This window comes from Prinia subflava, chromosome 3 (genome assembly GCF_021018805.1).
Source record: "Prinia subflava isolate CZ2003 ecotype Zambia chromosome 3, Cam_Psub_1.2, whole genome shotgun sequence".
In the NCBI taxonomy this organism is placed as follows: domain Eukaryota; kingdom Metazoa; phylum Chordata; class Aves; order Passeriformes; family Cisticolidae; genus Prinia; species Prinia subflava.
The window spans coordinates 4,121,912-4,137,331 of NC_086249.1; the positions used below are offsets into that span (position 1 = coordinate 4,121,912).

Below are 15,420 nucleotides of genomic sequence, written 5' to 3' on the forward strand. Positions count from 1 at the left end.
TTCACTTTTAGCCAGCCATGCTGTGGACAAAAGGGCAAGGGCGGCAGCAGCTTTTCCTTTCCGGTGCCCCGCATGAAGAGAGGGCGTGAAATGGAGCTGGCGGGGACCCCGAGATCAGCGGCGAGAGACAACCAGCAATTCTCCGACGCGGAGCCCGGACGGGATCCACCTTTTAACATTGCAGATATCTATAAAATCTTTTCAATTGATAGAACTTGAGAACAGATGAACCTACAGACACCAATTCTCTCCCGAATCAGAAAAAAGGGAAAGGTGAAGAAAACACCATAGTCACACTAAAGCTGCTTCAGAGGAGGGAGGGGGAGGAAGAAGTGCTCTGGGCCTCTGAGCTGAAATTCTTCTACAAGCTGTGGTGAAAACTATAATATTACAAATTATTCCCCTGTAATTTATGAAGGGCATAGAAGAATGGAGAATTCACTCACAGCCCATGAAAAAAACAAGTGCTCACACTTAAACGTGTAAATGCTGAGAAGCTGTGATGTTGTGAGAGGCTCGAACAGAGACAGAACCCTTGCTTCCAGAGACAGAGGACCTTTGTTTTATATTAGAACTCATCAGTAAAAATTGCGCCCCATGAACTAATGGCCCAGGGGAGAAAAGCAGATGTGAGAAGACTGCTTTGCCCATTTACCAATGTTGAAGCAGGTTTCAGGTGAGACTATGACTCGTAAAAATTAAAACTACATTTGAAAAGTTCACAGAAAACTCTCTCCCAAAGAAAGGACCCCATGGCACAGCAAAAGAGATTCCTCTCCCTAAACGAGCTGAGAAAACAGATTTTAAAAGTGACACACTGACCAAAACCCCCATGTTTTCATCCTCCTATGCTGTCAGTGAGAAAGAAAAAAAAGCTGGGGTGGGGAGGAGCAGGGGGAAGAAAAGTATTCTAAAGGTTTTAATTCTCATTATCATCTTTTTGATAATCCTATTAATAAATACTCCTTCATACCTTTTAAAGTGGTTTTCTCCTAATCCTTATCTAACGCCATCAGCTTTTTAATTGTTCTTTCCCCCTCCTCAGCTGTAGCAGAGGAGAATGATTTTTTTCCATAGGTGTGCTGGCAATTAGCCAGCATCAGCCACCACAAGGTATCATAATCCTCACTTCAGTGATAATAAAACCAGCCAGAAACACTTCATTTCCCAGAAAAGCCACCAGGATACTAAGTCACAAGCCCAACTAAACCTTTGAGCAATGTATTTTAAAACAATAGGGTTTTTTTCTCAAGGAGCTTTCCATAAGCATTATTGCTCTGTAATGGATCAACCATTACAATGAAAAACTGGATAAATATTGTCACTGGCCCACAGGGGTTAGATTTCTGCTAACCATATGGGAACATTCAGTGAAAAGTTAAAGAGACTGTCTACCTACTCCACCCTGATGTTTGGCATAGCAGGAATTTATCAGAGCAGTGTTCAGAATACTAAGTGGAGATGAAAATACACAATCCATTCATGCATATCAACTCCTGCTAATGCCTCCATACCTTTGCTTCCTTTCAGTCTTCTCCATTTTGATTCGTCTCCTTACAAGTCACCCACACATTACCCATTTTTATCCTGAACTTTGCTAATAACTGCTGTCTAAAGCGGAGCATGCAATAGATTAAAAGTGCACATAGGAATAAACTCTTGGCATTATACCAAATACCATACCTTAGTGAACAAAATTCCATATCTGTCACACCTAAATATTCTGTAGCTGCCAACACTTGCATGCTTTTTAGTAAGTCTCAACAGACAGCACGTAAACGTTGTATCTTTAAGGAGTTCTTACCGTCAGGTGTATCATAAGTGAGAGTAGCCATGGAAACAAGTGCATCATCTTCAAAAGGACGATTATACTAAATAAAAAGAAGCATTAAATAGTAGAACAAACGATCAAAGAAACATCTTTAAAGTCTGTTTTACGCAGTTTAGTACAATTTTTGTTTTATCCTAAACATGAGGTTATCAGTATGTTATTTTATTGGCTAAAGCTAGAGGTCAGCAATCAGGAAATATTAACTCCTAGAGGACACCGGTGTATTTTAAGCCTGTGTGCAAGCCATCCAGCCTCAACGCGTCAGCCAGCCAGTGCCAAAACAGGGCTCCAGAGTTTCCAAAAGCAGCTAAGCCGCTTTCGTACAGTTTCACCCAAACTTCCACTGTAGAAACTAAAAGCAGCCCCCACCTAAGACCAACAGCTACGTAGACAACACGTCAACTGTCAAGAGCTACGTCAGCAACACGTAGAAATAGCCAATGTGCCACTAGTCGAGAAAAAGCTTCTAGAGCCAGATTTAGCCCGGTGGCAGCACAAAACATCCCCCGAATGGAAAAGCCCGTATCCCTGGATAGACGCGTGCGTCTGTGCACGGAGGAGGCCCATTCCCACACCTTAAACACGAAATGGCCCTCAAGGGAGAGGGAGTCACAGAAGGAGTCCCCCACTCCCTGCAGTTTCATTGAAAGCCCCCGTCTAAAGCAAGCTAATCGGGGTGAAGGACGCTATCGAGTCGGCTCGCAGTTGTGGCTCGGTCGCGAATCCAGCACTGGCAGTCCCAGGGGTCCGCTCTGCGGCTGTATTCCCGGAGCCGGCTCTTGCCGGCCCGCCGCTGCCAAGGCTCAGGAGTGCGCGGCTCAGCACAGACGGCACCGCCGCTCTCAGTCCTCGCTTCCACGCCCGAACCCGCGGCCACCCCGGCCCCATAGCTCACCCGCTCCAGGATGCGGTTCATGGAGGCCACGAAGCGGGCGTTGCTGCGCCGCAGCCCCTCCTGCACCGCCTCATCCCGCTCCATGCCGCGGGCCGCTCCGGCCGCCGGGCGCCCCTCTCTCGCCCCGGCGCGACCGGCCGCTCCCGCCCCGATTCAAACAGCGGGTCACCGCCCCACTCGCCGCCTCCGATTGGCTCTTCCTCAAATCAGTTCTGGCGCTGCAGCCAATCCAGACGCAGGGTGGGCGGGCTTTGTATCCTGATTGGCTGCTGGGGCTGCGGAGTGCCGATCTCCCCTCCTCCAAGTCCCGTCTTTGGGCGCCAAGCCAGGCGGGCGCGGGGTCGCTGGTCTACCTGGCAACAGCGGCTGCCCGCGGGCCCTCCTTTGGCTGCGGGGCCGGAGGCTCGGCCGGCCCCGGGCTCCCCTTGGGTCGCGTGTGCCGCTGGCAGGACTCGCCCCCGGGGGAGGAGGGGCCTCGGGCCTCCGGCCTGCGCAGCTCCCGGCGGAGATTGCAGGGCGTGGCGTGTGTGTGGCATGCGGCGCGGACGGCCGGAGGAGTAGGCGCTGCGCGGCTTGGTGCTCGGTGGCGGGCAGTGACGCCCTCCCCAGTCCCCTCCAGCTGGTCCCCTAAGGCTGTGGGCTGGAGGCCTCTGGCGGCCAGTGGAGCTGCCAAAGCCAAAGCGCTACTGCCCACTGGCACTGGTATTTTGGATGCCATTCCATTCCTTCCCACTATTCTTCAAGTAAGGCAGATGCAATTTCCCAATCCTTTATTGTTTAAAGCTGATCTTTATTTAGTTACCTATTATTCAGTTGTATTAATTTTTTTTTTTTAAGTGGTAGGACTTCAGAAAAATACATAATTTCATCCACAATTAAGCATTCTTACTAGTATGTGAATGTGAAGTTTTCACACCTGACAAGTTCTGTACTAAGGCGTTACCCTGTTTCTGGCAGGTCTTGCCCTTTTTCTGGCTCTTCATTAAGGCCTTACCATTTTTCAGGGTATGATTTTTCTGCCACCGCTGCATGAAGTACTGCACTCAGTGGTTAAATCACATGTGTGTGCTGAGCAAGCCAGCTAGAAGAGTACAGAAGTGTTGATTTCAGCTTGCAGGAAAAGATAAGATAAATGCGGTAATTTCAAGGTGACCCAACAGGTCCCACTCCTACATTTGTCACTGTATTTCCACCAGGATGACTGCAGGACAAATCATCTTAGAAAACCCAGAATCTCACTGAGGAATGTCTTAATTCTGTAGGCTTCATTTTCTTGATACGCACCTGGGAGTAGATTTGCCAAAGCTCTCAATGCTTTCTCTTTATATTCACTTTGATGGAAGCTGTGCTTTGAATGTATCAAAGCTTGTATAAACTTCCTAAGAGTTAAAAATACGGGGGAAAGTGTACCTACCCTGAATAAATTAGAACCTCTATATTGCTGATTGACAAAATTGATGGGCACTTAGTAGTTTGAAGCAAGCCCCTATAATCTTTCCTTTCCCATCAGTAAAATATACTACTAATTTCACTCCCTTGAATAGATGAAATATAATTTCTGTGAAACTTTCAACATGGTCAGCTATTGGGATAATTTGGAATAGTAGAAGGGATTTCTTAGTAGACAAGGAAATCTATACATACTCAGGGCAAGCTTTACATGAGGTGCAGAGAATGAGACCTGGAGCCCCACATTTAGAGAAGGATAAAAGCAAATAAGAGATAACTAACTATTCCATACTTCTGATTTTCAAAGTGCTAATCATGTGGGGGAAAAAAAAAGGATCATTACATTGCTTGTGGGGGGAAAAGAAGCATAAGAATATCTCTGTTTTTCACTGGTGGCCTTCATGGTGGAGTTCTGTGGTCCTCTTGAAGTGCTTTGATAACTTAAGATTGAAATACAGTGTGTGCACAGGATGAGATTAATTACTTTCCTCTGACATTTCCTAGCTTAGGACTCACGCACTTTACAGCCTTAATGTCTTTTAATTCCTTAATATGTAAATTTGTACTAGAAAGAATAGAAGTAGCCCCTGACTTATTTTATATTTGAGGTAATCACAAAGCTAGGAAAACAAGGGTATGATCCAGTTATTTCAGTTTTATCCAGAAGTTACTTTTGCCTGTTTTGAATTCATGTACACCTCAGTAAAGTGAGAGGAGCACTCAAGTGCACAAAGTTTCTTCTACCACCCCTACAAGAAAATGAGATTGACATTCAGCAGCTGTGCATGAAAACTGTCCTAAACCAGCAGTAACTGATATATTTGATAAGGTATAACCAAAAAAATTCAAACTGCATGACTTTGAGGACCACAAAGTCAACTTAGCTAATGCTTGAGTGAGTCTATGTAGAGTGCAAAGCAAGACTGTGGTTCAAACTGTTGACAAGGTAAAGAAAATGGCACAATTTTCACTGTTTATTTAGTAATAAGTAAACAGTGAACATTGTGCCATTATTTGCTAGAAAAGAGAAAGTATTAATATGATACAGGACAGGATATTTCAAGAAGAAAACTTCTTCGGTGCCTACATAGCACCAGAGGCTCACCCTCTGTTCTGTGCCAGCACTACATCTGCCTTTCTGTTGAGTAAGTCTGTACAGAAATGTTCGACAGAAGCTTTAACTTCAACTATTCTTTGATTAGTTTGACTTGTAGAAGAATAATTTGTGGCTCTGAGTTGAGTATGTCATTGTTCACCCTGTGGTATACTGCTATGTGTAATGATTTTATTCATGTTGTTTATTCATGTGTGGAGAGGCCTGTGTCCTCCCCAGCTCATCATTTAGTCCATTGTCAAGCTGTATTTCATCCCTTTAATCCATTCATAACTTAAAAAAAATGAAACATCTGCTCTGAACTCTCTCCAGTCAGTCAGTATCCTTGACTACCTAGGCATCTGGAATAAAAAATAATTTTCTGAAAGCAACCTCTGAAGAACCATATAAAAGGGAATTTACACATCTATTTTCTGTAAATGTTGATCCTCAGATACAGCCAAAACTTCATATTGACTTTTGAAATGACAAGCACCTCTCTCTTCAGTGTATTTCTTCTGGATTGCATGCTGCTCTCTGTCTTTGTACAAGGGAGGATGAAAGCATAAAATAACTGCTCTTTTCCAGAAAGCCTTGAACAGCTCAGCTTGCGTCAAGCCAGTGAATATAATTAGAGATTCAGAGACTGTAAAAAAACACTGAGGAGTGTGGAGGGGGGAGCAGCTGTAGGCATGCAGGAGAGCTGTGGAAAAGGGAAGCGTGAGCATCCCAGGAAAACACCACAGTAAAAGCACAGGCCAGGTGCTGCAGCAGGCACTTTGTATCATTCCCTCTACAAGGAGCCTTGCCTTCCCTGCTCTCTGAGAGGTGGGAGGGAAAGCGTTATTTTATTCCTCCTTACTTTCAACTCCATCCAAAGTCATAAATTAGTTTCTTCACATAAGGCAGTCCCTGCATGAGTGTCTGCTACACAGACAAATGTTTCCAAACCTTATCATAATTAAACACACCCAAGCACTCCATAACTGCTTATATAAAGCATGAAAGAAAAGAAAACAAAAAAACAACCACACTTGGCCATCAGGAAGGCATCAAAAATCTTGCTTGTCAAGTCAAAAATGTTGCTGAGCTTCCAATCACAGTCCTGGGATGAGTAACATTATTTAGGTCCCTGTTTCTGAAAATCGTGTGCAGTGCTTCTGGAAGCACATTTGGAGCAGGCTCTAAGGCTGCACTTGCTGGATCGCTTGTTTTCTGAAGGCTTTGTACTGTCCCCAGTCGTCAAGAGCATGTGTAATTTTGTTTGGGAGTAATTTTATTAGTTCCAGTCTAATCATTCCTCTGCCAGAATGGGACTTCACTATTTTCATTTTTTGGTTCTGATGTGGCTGGGATGTAGCTAACTCTTCATAGCAGCCCTTTGGTGTTAGGTTTTGGGTTTGTGGCTGAAGGAGGTGGTGTTGGTAAAACAATAATTGTGTGTTGTGTGGCTATTGCTGAACAGTGATTGCAACCACAAGGCTTTTGCTTTTTTCCCCACTGTGCTGCTCCTCCCCCACTCCAGTGAGTATGAGTAGGCTGAACCTGTGCAAGAAATTAGGAGACCTAATAAGACATCTGACCAGAACTGAGCAAAGGGATGTTCCATGTGGCACAACGTTATGCTTAGCAATAAAACCTGGGGTAGAGGAAGAAGAAGAAGATGAGGATTTTTTTCTTTCCTGTTGGCCATTACTTGGAGAATTCTCTTGTGGGAAATAGTGAGTCACTGCTTTTCATCACTTAGTTCTCACAGGATTGTTTTCCCCCTTCTGTCACTTACTTACTTGTCTTTATCTTGACTCCTCAGTTTTCTTAGGTTTTCTCTATCAGTTCTCTCTGTCCTGGCGTGCATGTGGATGCTTGGCTACTGACAGGACTCAACCTACACCAGGTTATTTCTGCTTTATAGCCTGGTTATTTCTGAAGCCTTCTGACCACTGAAATATGTCTGACTGCCAGCTCATTTATAAATACAGGCCCTGAATTCAACTACTCTGGCTGTGGATAGAGGAATAAGCCATCACTAGGACAACAATCACTATGAAATGGTCAATCCTTTTCCATCTTATGTGGGAATGCAGAAGTGAGAACAAAAGTAATTTTTAATCATTTAGGACTCAGGGTACAAAGCTCAGGAATCTGATCTAATAGAATTGTATTACCATTAGAGCAAAGGGTGAGAATTTCCTTTAAAGGAATGAGCAATTCTTGTCCCATTCACTACTCACCACTGTCCTCAGTTTTCAGCATCTGTTGAAACTGTCAGAATTGACTTTTGCTCCAGACTCTTCACTCTCCCTGGTGTTTTGTAGAAGTAGCTCTGTAGATCTTGCTTGGGTTGGCAAAGAACTGAGTGTCACTAACGTGCTGAACAAATGCCATAACATCATACCTCTCTTGCACAGATTCAAACTGCTTCACAAAACATGGCAAGAATTATTAACCTTGCCTTGATAGACAGAAAACCCAAGGCCCAGAGTTACATGATTTGCCCAGGGTTGTGCACATGCTGTTGGCACATCGGTGAGTAGGCTGTAAGTGCACCCTAAATTCTGGGCTAACATCTCCCTGCTTGACCGTATTAACATCTAACTAATTATAGCCAATTCCCCTGGGTGCTCCCACACACGTCAGAACGGAAGGCTCAGGATCTCCCCCCTGGATGCTGATCCTCCTAAGGCATGTGTGGCTGCTTGTCATGTCCCTTTCTATCTCCCTTTGAAGGAAAGGAGGCAACCACTGCGTGTGACCCCATTCCTGCCTGCCAGCTTGCACAAATGGATGATTGCAGTCGGGTGCATTGGAGGTGATATAAAAGCACATTCATCTGTAACAGAGACCACTAAGAGATGTGCTGTAATCATCACTGCAACCTAACCTCTGTCCTGCACGAGCCCATTAAATAGTTATAAAATGTTTGAACACAGCACTTATTGTGATCAATGTCATTCTGTTGATCAGATCAGTGGGAATGAAGAATAAAACCCCATTTACTGAACAACAAATATTGGCTGTGTTTCCGAAATGGGCCAAGGACTTATTGAAAAGAATATTGATTGAGCCAAGAAAACATTGAGCAGTTGTAAAAGTTTAATCATATTCTCATTCAAGCCTGCCTTCAGTGCCAGGAATTAAAATTCTCCCATCTCCTGAGGATGGAAGATGCATTTCCATAATGTTCTATAGGCTTCCAATGCTTAGCATCTGCACTGAATGGTGGAATTATTCATTGCAAATGATTTAGCTGAGATACATGGTGCTTTCTGCACCAAGTGTACAAATTACCCACAAACAAGCTGTGATTTCATGAATGTTTCTCATTTGCAATTGTTTAACAGGGAGCTGGGCAAGCCAGTGTTAGCCCACAAGGTACTTTTGGAGTGGCCAGAATAAATATTTGGTCTTCATGATTGAACAACATCTGCCTGGTCCCGAAAATCAGATGAATTTCCAATGATTCCTCAGCTAGAAAAGACTGGTTTCATTACAAGGATGTGACTATGTCTTAATTAGAAAACTGTTCGTAAACATTTACAGTTGGCTGAGAGAACTACTGTATGCAGGGAGTGAAAGGCCATGTTCAGAATGGCACAAGTGCTGTGGCAGTGTCTGGTTATAGAGGCTCTATGGGGTTAAAGAGCAGAAGTGGTGTTTGCCAGAAGAAAACAGGAAATTGTTTTTCTGGGCACTGGTTGTGAAGACTTTCACTTTTCTAAGCTAAGTTCTCTACTGCTGTAGAGAACAAAACCAAACAGAGCTGTGTCTGAGCTACTATTTCCCTTCCCCTTTCAATCCTCTGCTTCTCTTACATCTGAGGCAATCTTTGTGGAAGTCAGGTGTTGCTGGGTCTGTCCTGCAAAGGGAGATGTAAATATAGCCAGGGCAGTGGTATCTCACGGGCTGCCAAACCACTGAGACTGCAGCATTAGCAAGGATGGCAGGGTTACACAGGGCATGGACACCTCTACACACCAGGAAGTCCTCAAACATGCTGCTGTGTTCTCAGGTTTTTTTGTATAGCAGGTGCCTGGCTAAGTCAGAGTTATGTGGTATGTACACCTGTGTGTTGTAAAATTGATTTATATTCTGTTGGATCCCTCCCTGGGCTCTCCAGGGAGAGAGAGAAAATGCAGGGGTTAAATTACAACCTTTAGGGAAATTAAAATGCATTAAGTCATGTAAATGTGAAGTAGAAGTTTGGGGTTTAGTTTTAAGTAAATATACTCTAAGTGCCTTAAGAATCAGTCAGCCAGCACAGGGCTCAGAGCCCTAAGGCCTGGTAACTTAAACAAAACATAACAAAAACAAGGTAGAACATCGCTCACAGTGGTAGATATAGCAGGTACAATTTTTATGTGAATGAGATAGAACATTTTACATTAATAGATATGGTGTATGATAGAGCTTTTTACGTTAATAGGTATGCTACATGCCTAGGTTTTGTGTAAGGTTTGATACCAACCTTCATAGTTTTTTGTAGTTTTACGTTCTTTCAAAATTAGGTTTAGATTGGTATAGAAAGAATGTTTTAGAGCTGTGTCCTTAGCCGATTGGGTAACCTATAGATAGTGATATGAGTATGCGTTTATGGTTTATGGATAAAAATCCCCTGTTTCGGGGGCAGTGGCATCGATTCATCGGTGCTTCGATTAATCGGTCCACCCTCTTCACCATTTACAGCAAGAGAGAATGGGGCTCAGAACTTTGTCAGGCACTAGATCTCTTGGGCTGCTGCCGGCGCTTTCGCTGTTGCAGTGGCTGCTGCTGAGAACGCTGCTTGGGAGTGGGTCTCTCCCCCTCTGCACCGGGAAACTGCCTTTGTTCTGCGGCAGGGACTCCCTCTCTCTCTCTCTCCTGTGGGCTGGGAAGCTGCCTCTGTTCTCATGGTCCTGCTGGGACCTCAAGCCTCATAGCTTTTAGTAAGACCACATTTAGAACTCTCTGCCTTCGGGACTATATAATAAACAACCTTTTATTAACCTGAAACTGCTCTTGGCTTTTAAGACCTTAAACCCATGAACAGCTCGACAATATCCTACCTGAAAAAGGGTGCGCTGTGAATCCTTCCCCTTTGCAAAGCTTGTAGGAGTTCATGGCTACAGGGTCGGTGCATGGCATAGCTTTACATAGCTTGCCTTGGTACTCTGACTCCTGATGACTATGAAGCACAAAATGAGGAGTTCAACCTGTCTGCACTCATAGGCTTCAATTTTCTCTGTCTGGCCTGTCACTTCTGAGATGCAAAGGACAGTTGCATTGGTACGTGGAGTTCTGATTTTCTGTCCTTCTTTCTGCCCCCCACCCTTCAGTTGCCTCTGTGAGATCTCTTCAAGGAAGGAAATTTCATATGTGAATACCTAAAAATTAAGATAGTGTTTGTGTGAAATTGGCTGAAAAATTGGGGTGCAAAAAAAATTGAAAAGGGATGAAAGACCTAGCAGGAAGTGCTGGGTAGAAAATAAAAACGTGTGATGCATTGGTAAGGGTAGCTTGGGTGCAGGTAGATACAATTAGGAGAAAGGTCAAGAGGAACAGGGAAAGCCATGAAAGTCTTGAATCATCAACAGATGCACACAGTGTGGATGCATGGAAGCTCTTTTCTCAAGGCAAGAAGAAGGAACAGCATCTTTCTACTTGAGAAAAAAACAATAAGCAACACCAAGAAGCAACCAAGAAGATATAAACTAATTCTTCTTATGATTTATCTGGGAAGGAAACAGTTAAAGTAGCAAGTCCAGAGCACAGAGCTCTGCAGAGCTGTGGTGTCCTGAGGCCCCTTGCCTACATTCACTTATCCAACCCTGCATCTCACACTCATGGAGATGGATTCATGGATTCATAGTCCAGCACCCCTAACTCCAGATGTACACCCTCTACACAAGCCAGGACAGTGCTTCCTAATGGCACCTGTGCTTGGAAATGCCCCATTTGAGGACATGTTCCCAGTCTACACTGTTACACCATGGTGCTTCGCATCATCCAGCACCCCTAGTGCCTGCTGTGTGACTCTGAGCTGTGTGTTTGACAAGATGAATGTTGTGCTCCCTGTAACTTAACCCAATATGCTCAGTTAAAGAGACAGCTTGCTTTTTGGCACAATTAAATCAAATAATTCAGAATGAAAACAAAATTATTGCTTTTTCTGCCTTACTCTTATGATGCATGAGGTTAACATTTATTTTCTTAGATGTTCCTCTGTGATTAGAGATAAGGTCTGGTAAGGTCAACACGGACCTATACGGTGGAGTGGGGGGTGAGATCATCTCAGCAAGGAGATGGATGCTGGGAGAGAGCAAAGGAGCTGCTGGTGAAGGAGTTGTACGTTTTGCTTATGTGTTTTAAAGGATTACATGGATCAGCAGCGTGTGGAGAAACAACAGCTGATCAGGAATAAATTTCAGCTATATAGTAGGATTATTTATAAAGGAGAAATTAGAGCTGGATTGATACAGCTCACTGTATGTGGTCCCCATATTACTATGGAGGTTGTAGTGATATTGACTCTCAACAAAATTTCCTTTCGGAAAAATTTTGCTTATTTGGGCTGCTCCATCTCTGCGCTCTTTTCAGTATCACAGAAACATGCAGAGATAAACTTGTAGCCAAATACTAATCTCCCAAACTCTAGAGAAGTTAACTAACACCATCTGTGGCAGTTTTTACTGCAAATTACCACAACGTGTGAAATGCTTCTCAGTGATTAGAAGAGTCTTGTTATGGGAATAGTGTCACAAGGCCCCCTTGCACCATGGCTCTCATTTCCAGATGTCTCTGTTTTAGACATGTAGGAAAGGATGCTTGATTATATCTCTTCAGTAAAAAGGAAGATTATTCTTCTTAGTCTGCCTTGAATGTTAATGCAAAGCAGAAATGAAAGAAATTAAACCAAGCAGCATGAGTAGCACATACGTAAGTAAAATTTTTTCTCCATCACAACGCTACTCCCCAGATGCCAAAAAGCCATTTTTATCTGTTCTCTCCTGCTTGTTCTCAGGGTCTGTTTCCCTCTTCCTTGATCTTGCAGTAGTACTTTGGACAAGTAGAAGAAAGCAGAAAGGATTTGGCAGGGGAAAAACCCCAGCAACAAGCAGACCAAAACAGTGAGAACAGGAAAAAAGACACGAACAATCGGTGAGTCCAGAGGAGAGTCACCAAGATAATTAAAGGGATGGATCCCACCTTCTAGGGGAAAGGCTGAGAGAATTGAGATTGTTCAGCCTAGAGAAGAGAAGGCTTTGAGATGACTTAATTGCAGCCTTCCACTGCCTGAAGGGTGCCTACAAGAAAGATGAAGATAGACTTTCTACGAGGCCAGGTAGTGACAGGGCAGGGGGGAGTGGCTTCAAACTGAAAGAGGGCAGGTTTAGATTGGATATTATGGATATTATGAAGAATTTTTTTTCTGTGAGGGTGGTGAGACTCTGGAACATGTTGTCCAGAGAAGCTATGGATGCCCCATCCCTGGAAGTGTTCAAGGCCAGGTTGGGTGGGGCTCTGAGCAGCCTGGTCTGGTGGGAGGTGTCCCTGCCCATTGCAAAGGGGCTGTAACTAGATGATCTTTGAGGTCACTTCCAATCAAGCCATTCCGTGATCATGTGATTCTGTGATTTGTTGACTGTTACCCCAACTTTTGTACCTGCAGGCCAGTAATTTCTTACAGCTCCATCCTCCTTTTGTCTGTTTTAAGAGCCCTGATTACCACTTCCCTTTAGTCCTAGCAATTGCTTCTTGCCTATTGTGCACATTTGGCTTCTCTCCAAAGGTGAGGCAGCATTTGGCACTTTTCTAGAGAGGAGGCTGTGAAGGTGACAGCAGAACATATCCTGAGTCTGAGTGGGCACAAATGTGCTTTCTACAGCAATCAAAACCACCAGAAAATAGAAAATTAAGATGTATAATTGTGTTCTCCAGAGGCATTTACTAACCCTGGCAGACAGAACACATGTTTCTGGGAGCTTCCCTTTTTGGGGAGCAAGACTATGCCTTTATTTTTCTTGTTTTTTTTTTTTTTTTTAATAATTAAACTTTTCAAGGTGGTAGGTCTCGTGCTGGCTACCGCTACAAGAACTTCCTCTTTCCACTGATGATCTAAGAAAAAGCAGTTCCTAGCTTGGGTACTTGGGAATCTCAGCATCTTAGATAATGAAAAAAAAATAGACTGAGCCTTAAAAAGCCTGGATTTTTTTGTGTATTTTTTTTCATGATTTAGAGAATGACTCCTTTACTGTATTCCCTAGAAGATGATTGCTAACTGACATGACCATTAGAGGCTGAGCTGGTGAACAGGATATGAAAGGGTAGACTGACCTAATTAGAAAATAAATGAGGACAAGGGAAAAAAGATTCTTTTGATATGAGTACCCTTAGTATAATAAGAACAATAAAAACATGTTTAATTGTAAATGTTCAACTTTTTCTTCTGTTAGGAGCTTTTTTAAAAGTGAGCTATATTTTAAATTTGAAGGCAATTTGAAGTCCTCCAGGATAGAAGCAGTTTGTCAGATATTTGTAATTTAAATAAAAAGTGAAGAATAAGTGCAAATTCTTTGAATATTGTCCAGAACATTAAAGCTAAGTGCCGGAGGTATGCTGCAAGTGTAAAAACCAAAACCAAAACCAAAACAAAACACCCCACTTCATTTTTATTGCTTTAGGAACAAAGATGGAAGGGACATGTGAATGGATGGTAAGAATGAAAAGCTGTCCCTGAAGCCTGATGGGAGTTTAGTCTCTTTTGATACCCTCAGAACTGTGTCAACCCTTTCCATGAATATTTCATTGGTTTTTAAAAGGGAAATTATCATGATTCTAATACATCACCTGTTTTTAAAATATGTTTTCAGAATACTTCTTTCATTCCTTCCTTACATCCTTCAGCAGTAGCCCACAGAAATACAAAAAAGTTAATAGAAGAGCTACATAAAAGGTTAATGAGTGCTACACAAAAGGTTAATAATAGTCTCAATAAATCAAGAATTTGATATATTCTTTAGATGTTAGTGAAAAAAATCTGTTCTGGTTTGCAATCAATAGGATCTTTGACTTATATGGGACCACAAATGGACTACAATATTCTTTGTGTAGTGTACTTTCTGAGTGTACTTTGAGTTTTCCAGGAAAGGTGAAATTTAAAACATCTGTGATTGCTATGTATATGCAAGTAACTAGATGGCTCATGGGATAGGAGAATAAAACACTAACCATTTTCTCTTATGTCAGTTGCTCACACTCAGCTGCCCATTGCCATTCAGAGGGCACTTATGGGAAAGATTTATTGTGTTTCCTAAATAAATTGCAGTTTTCCACCATATGGAAAATTCTCCATGCCAACACATCAATTGCTACCTTACTAACTTGCACAGGTAATGAAAATAACCTAGAGAGGAACAATGAAAAGTACCTTTGTTGTATTGAGCTGTCAAACATTCTCAGTGAATAAACAGAAGACATCTTGAGTGGTTAGTTCCCTTGCTATTGGAGAAATCAGGTGCAGTACCAGTGCAGAAGAAACTGCTACAGGCAGATTATCACTGTTTCAGATTCTTTTTTTGTAACATTGCTAATCTGATTCCTTCTGAATACTAGAAAATTTCAGAAGACTATTTTAGTTTGTACCTTTGTGCAGGACATGATAAAGAGATGACAGGCTAGTGTGTCTGACCTCTTGAGCTTTACCTTCAGTGCATCATTGGAAAAGTTTTTTAGTTCTATTAGGGCAGCGTGGAAAGTAAAATTTCAGACAGACCCTCAGATTAAGTACCATATACCTTCTGTTTTTGTTGTGCACTTGTTGTCAAATATTGTCTGAGGTACAGAACATGAACATGTTCCTCCATAGCCTCAGTCTCTTATTCCTTTTCCTCTTTTCCATACTTTGATATTTAGACTTTAGAATATGCCCCTTAGGGATAGGGATTGTCACATCATGCTATTCCTTTGATGAGACCTGATCCTTTCCCTTTTAAGGTTTCTTGCCTTGCTTCTTTTCCTTTGTGGTTTTTGGGTGTTCTGTGACTCCATCCAGTCCTCCCTCCCAGTGTCTCCAGTATTCTGCACAGGACATGAGTTTCTGTAAACAGTGCAGCTTGAAATGAGACAAAAAATTTAGGCCTTAATTTCAAACTGGAGCCAGATAGTTTAGCAACTCAA

General features: G+C 42.9%; 1 protein-coding gene across 1 annotated transcript in view; it reads right to left on the reverse strand.

The window, feature by feature from the left end:
* HJURP (Holliday junction recognition protein) overlaps window positions 1-2,944 on the reverse strand; it is a 33,222-nt gene extending 30,278 nt beyond the window's left edge. The window contains exons 1-2 of the mRNA XM_063393827.1: window positions 2,727-2,944; window positions 1,805-1,871 (exon numbers count right to left, since the gene is read on the reverse strand). Of these exons, the coding sequence (XP_063249897.1) occupies window positions 1,805-1,871; window positions 2,727-2,810 (151 nt within the window). The 5' untranslated portion in view covers window positions 2,811-2,944. The remainder of the gene's footprint in view (window positions 1-1,804; window positions 1,872-2,726) is intronic.
* Window positions 2,945-15,420: the final 12,476 nt, after the last annotated feature.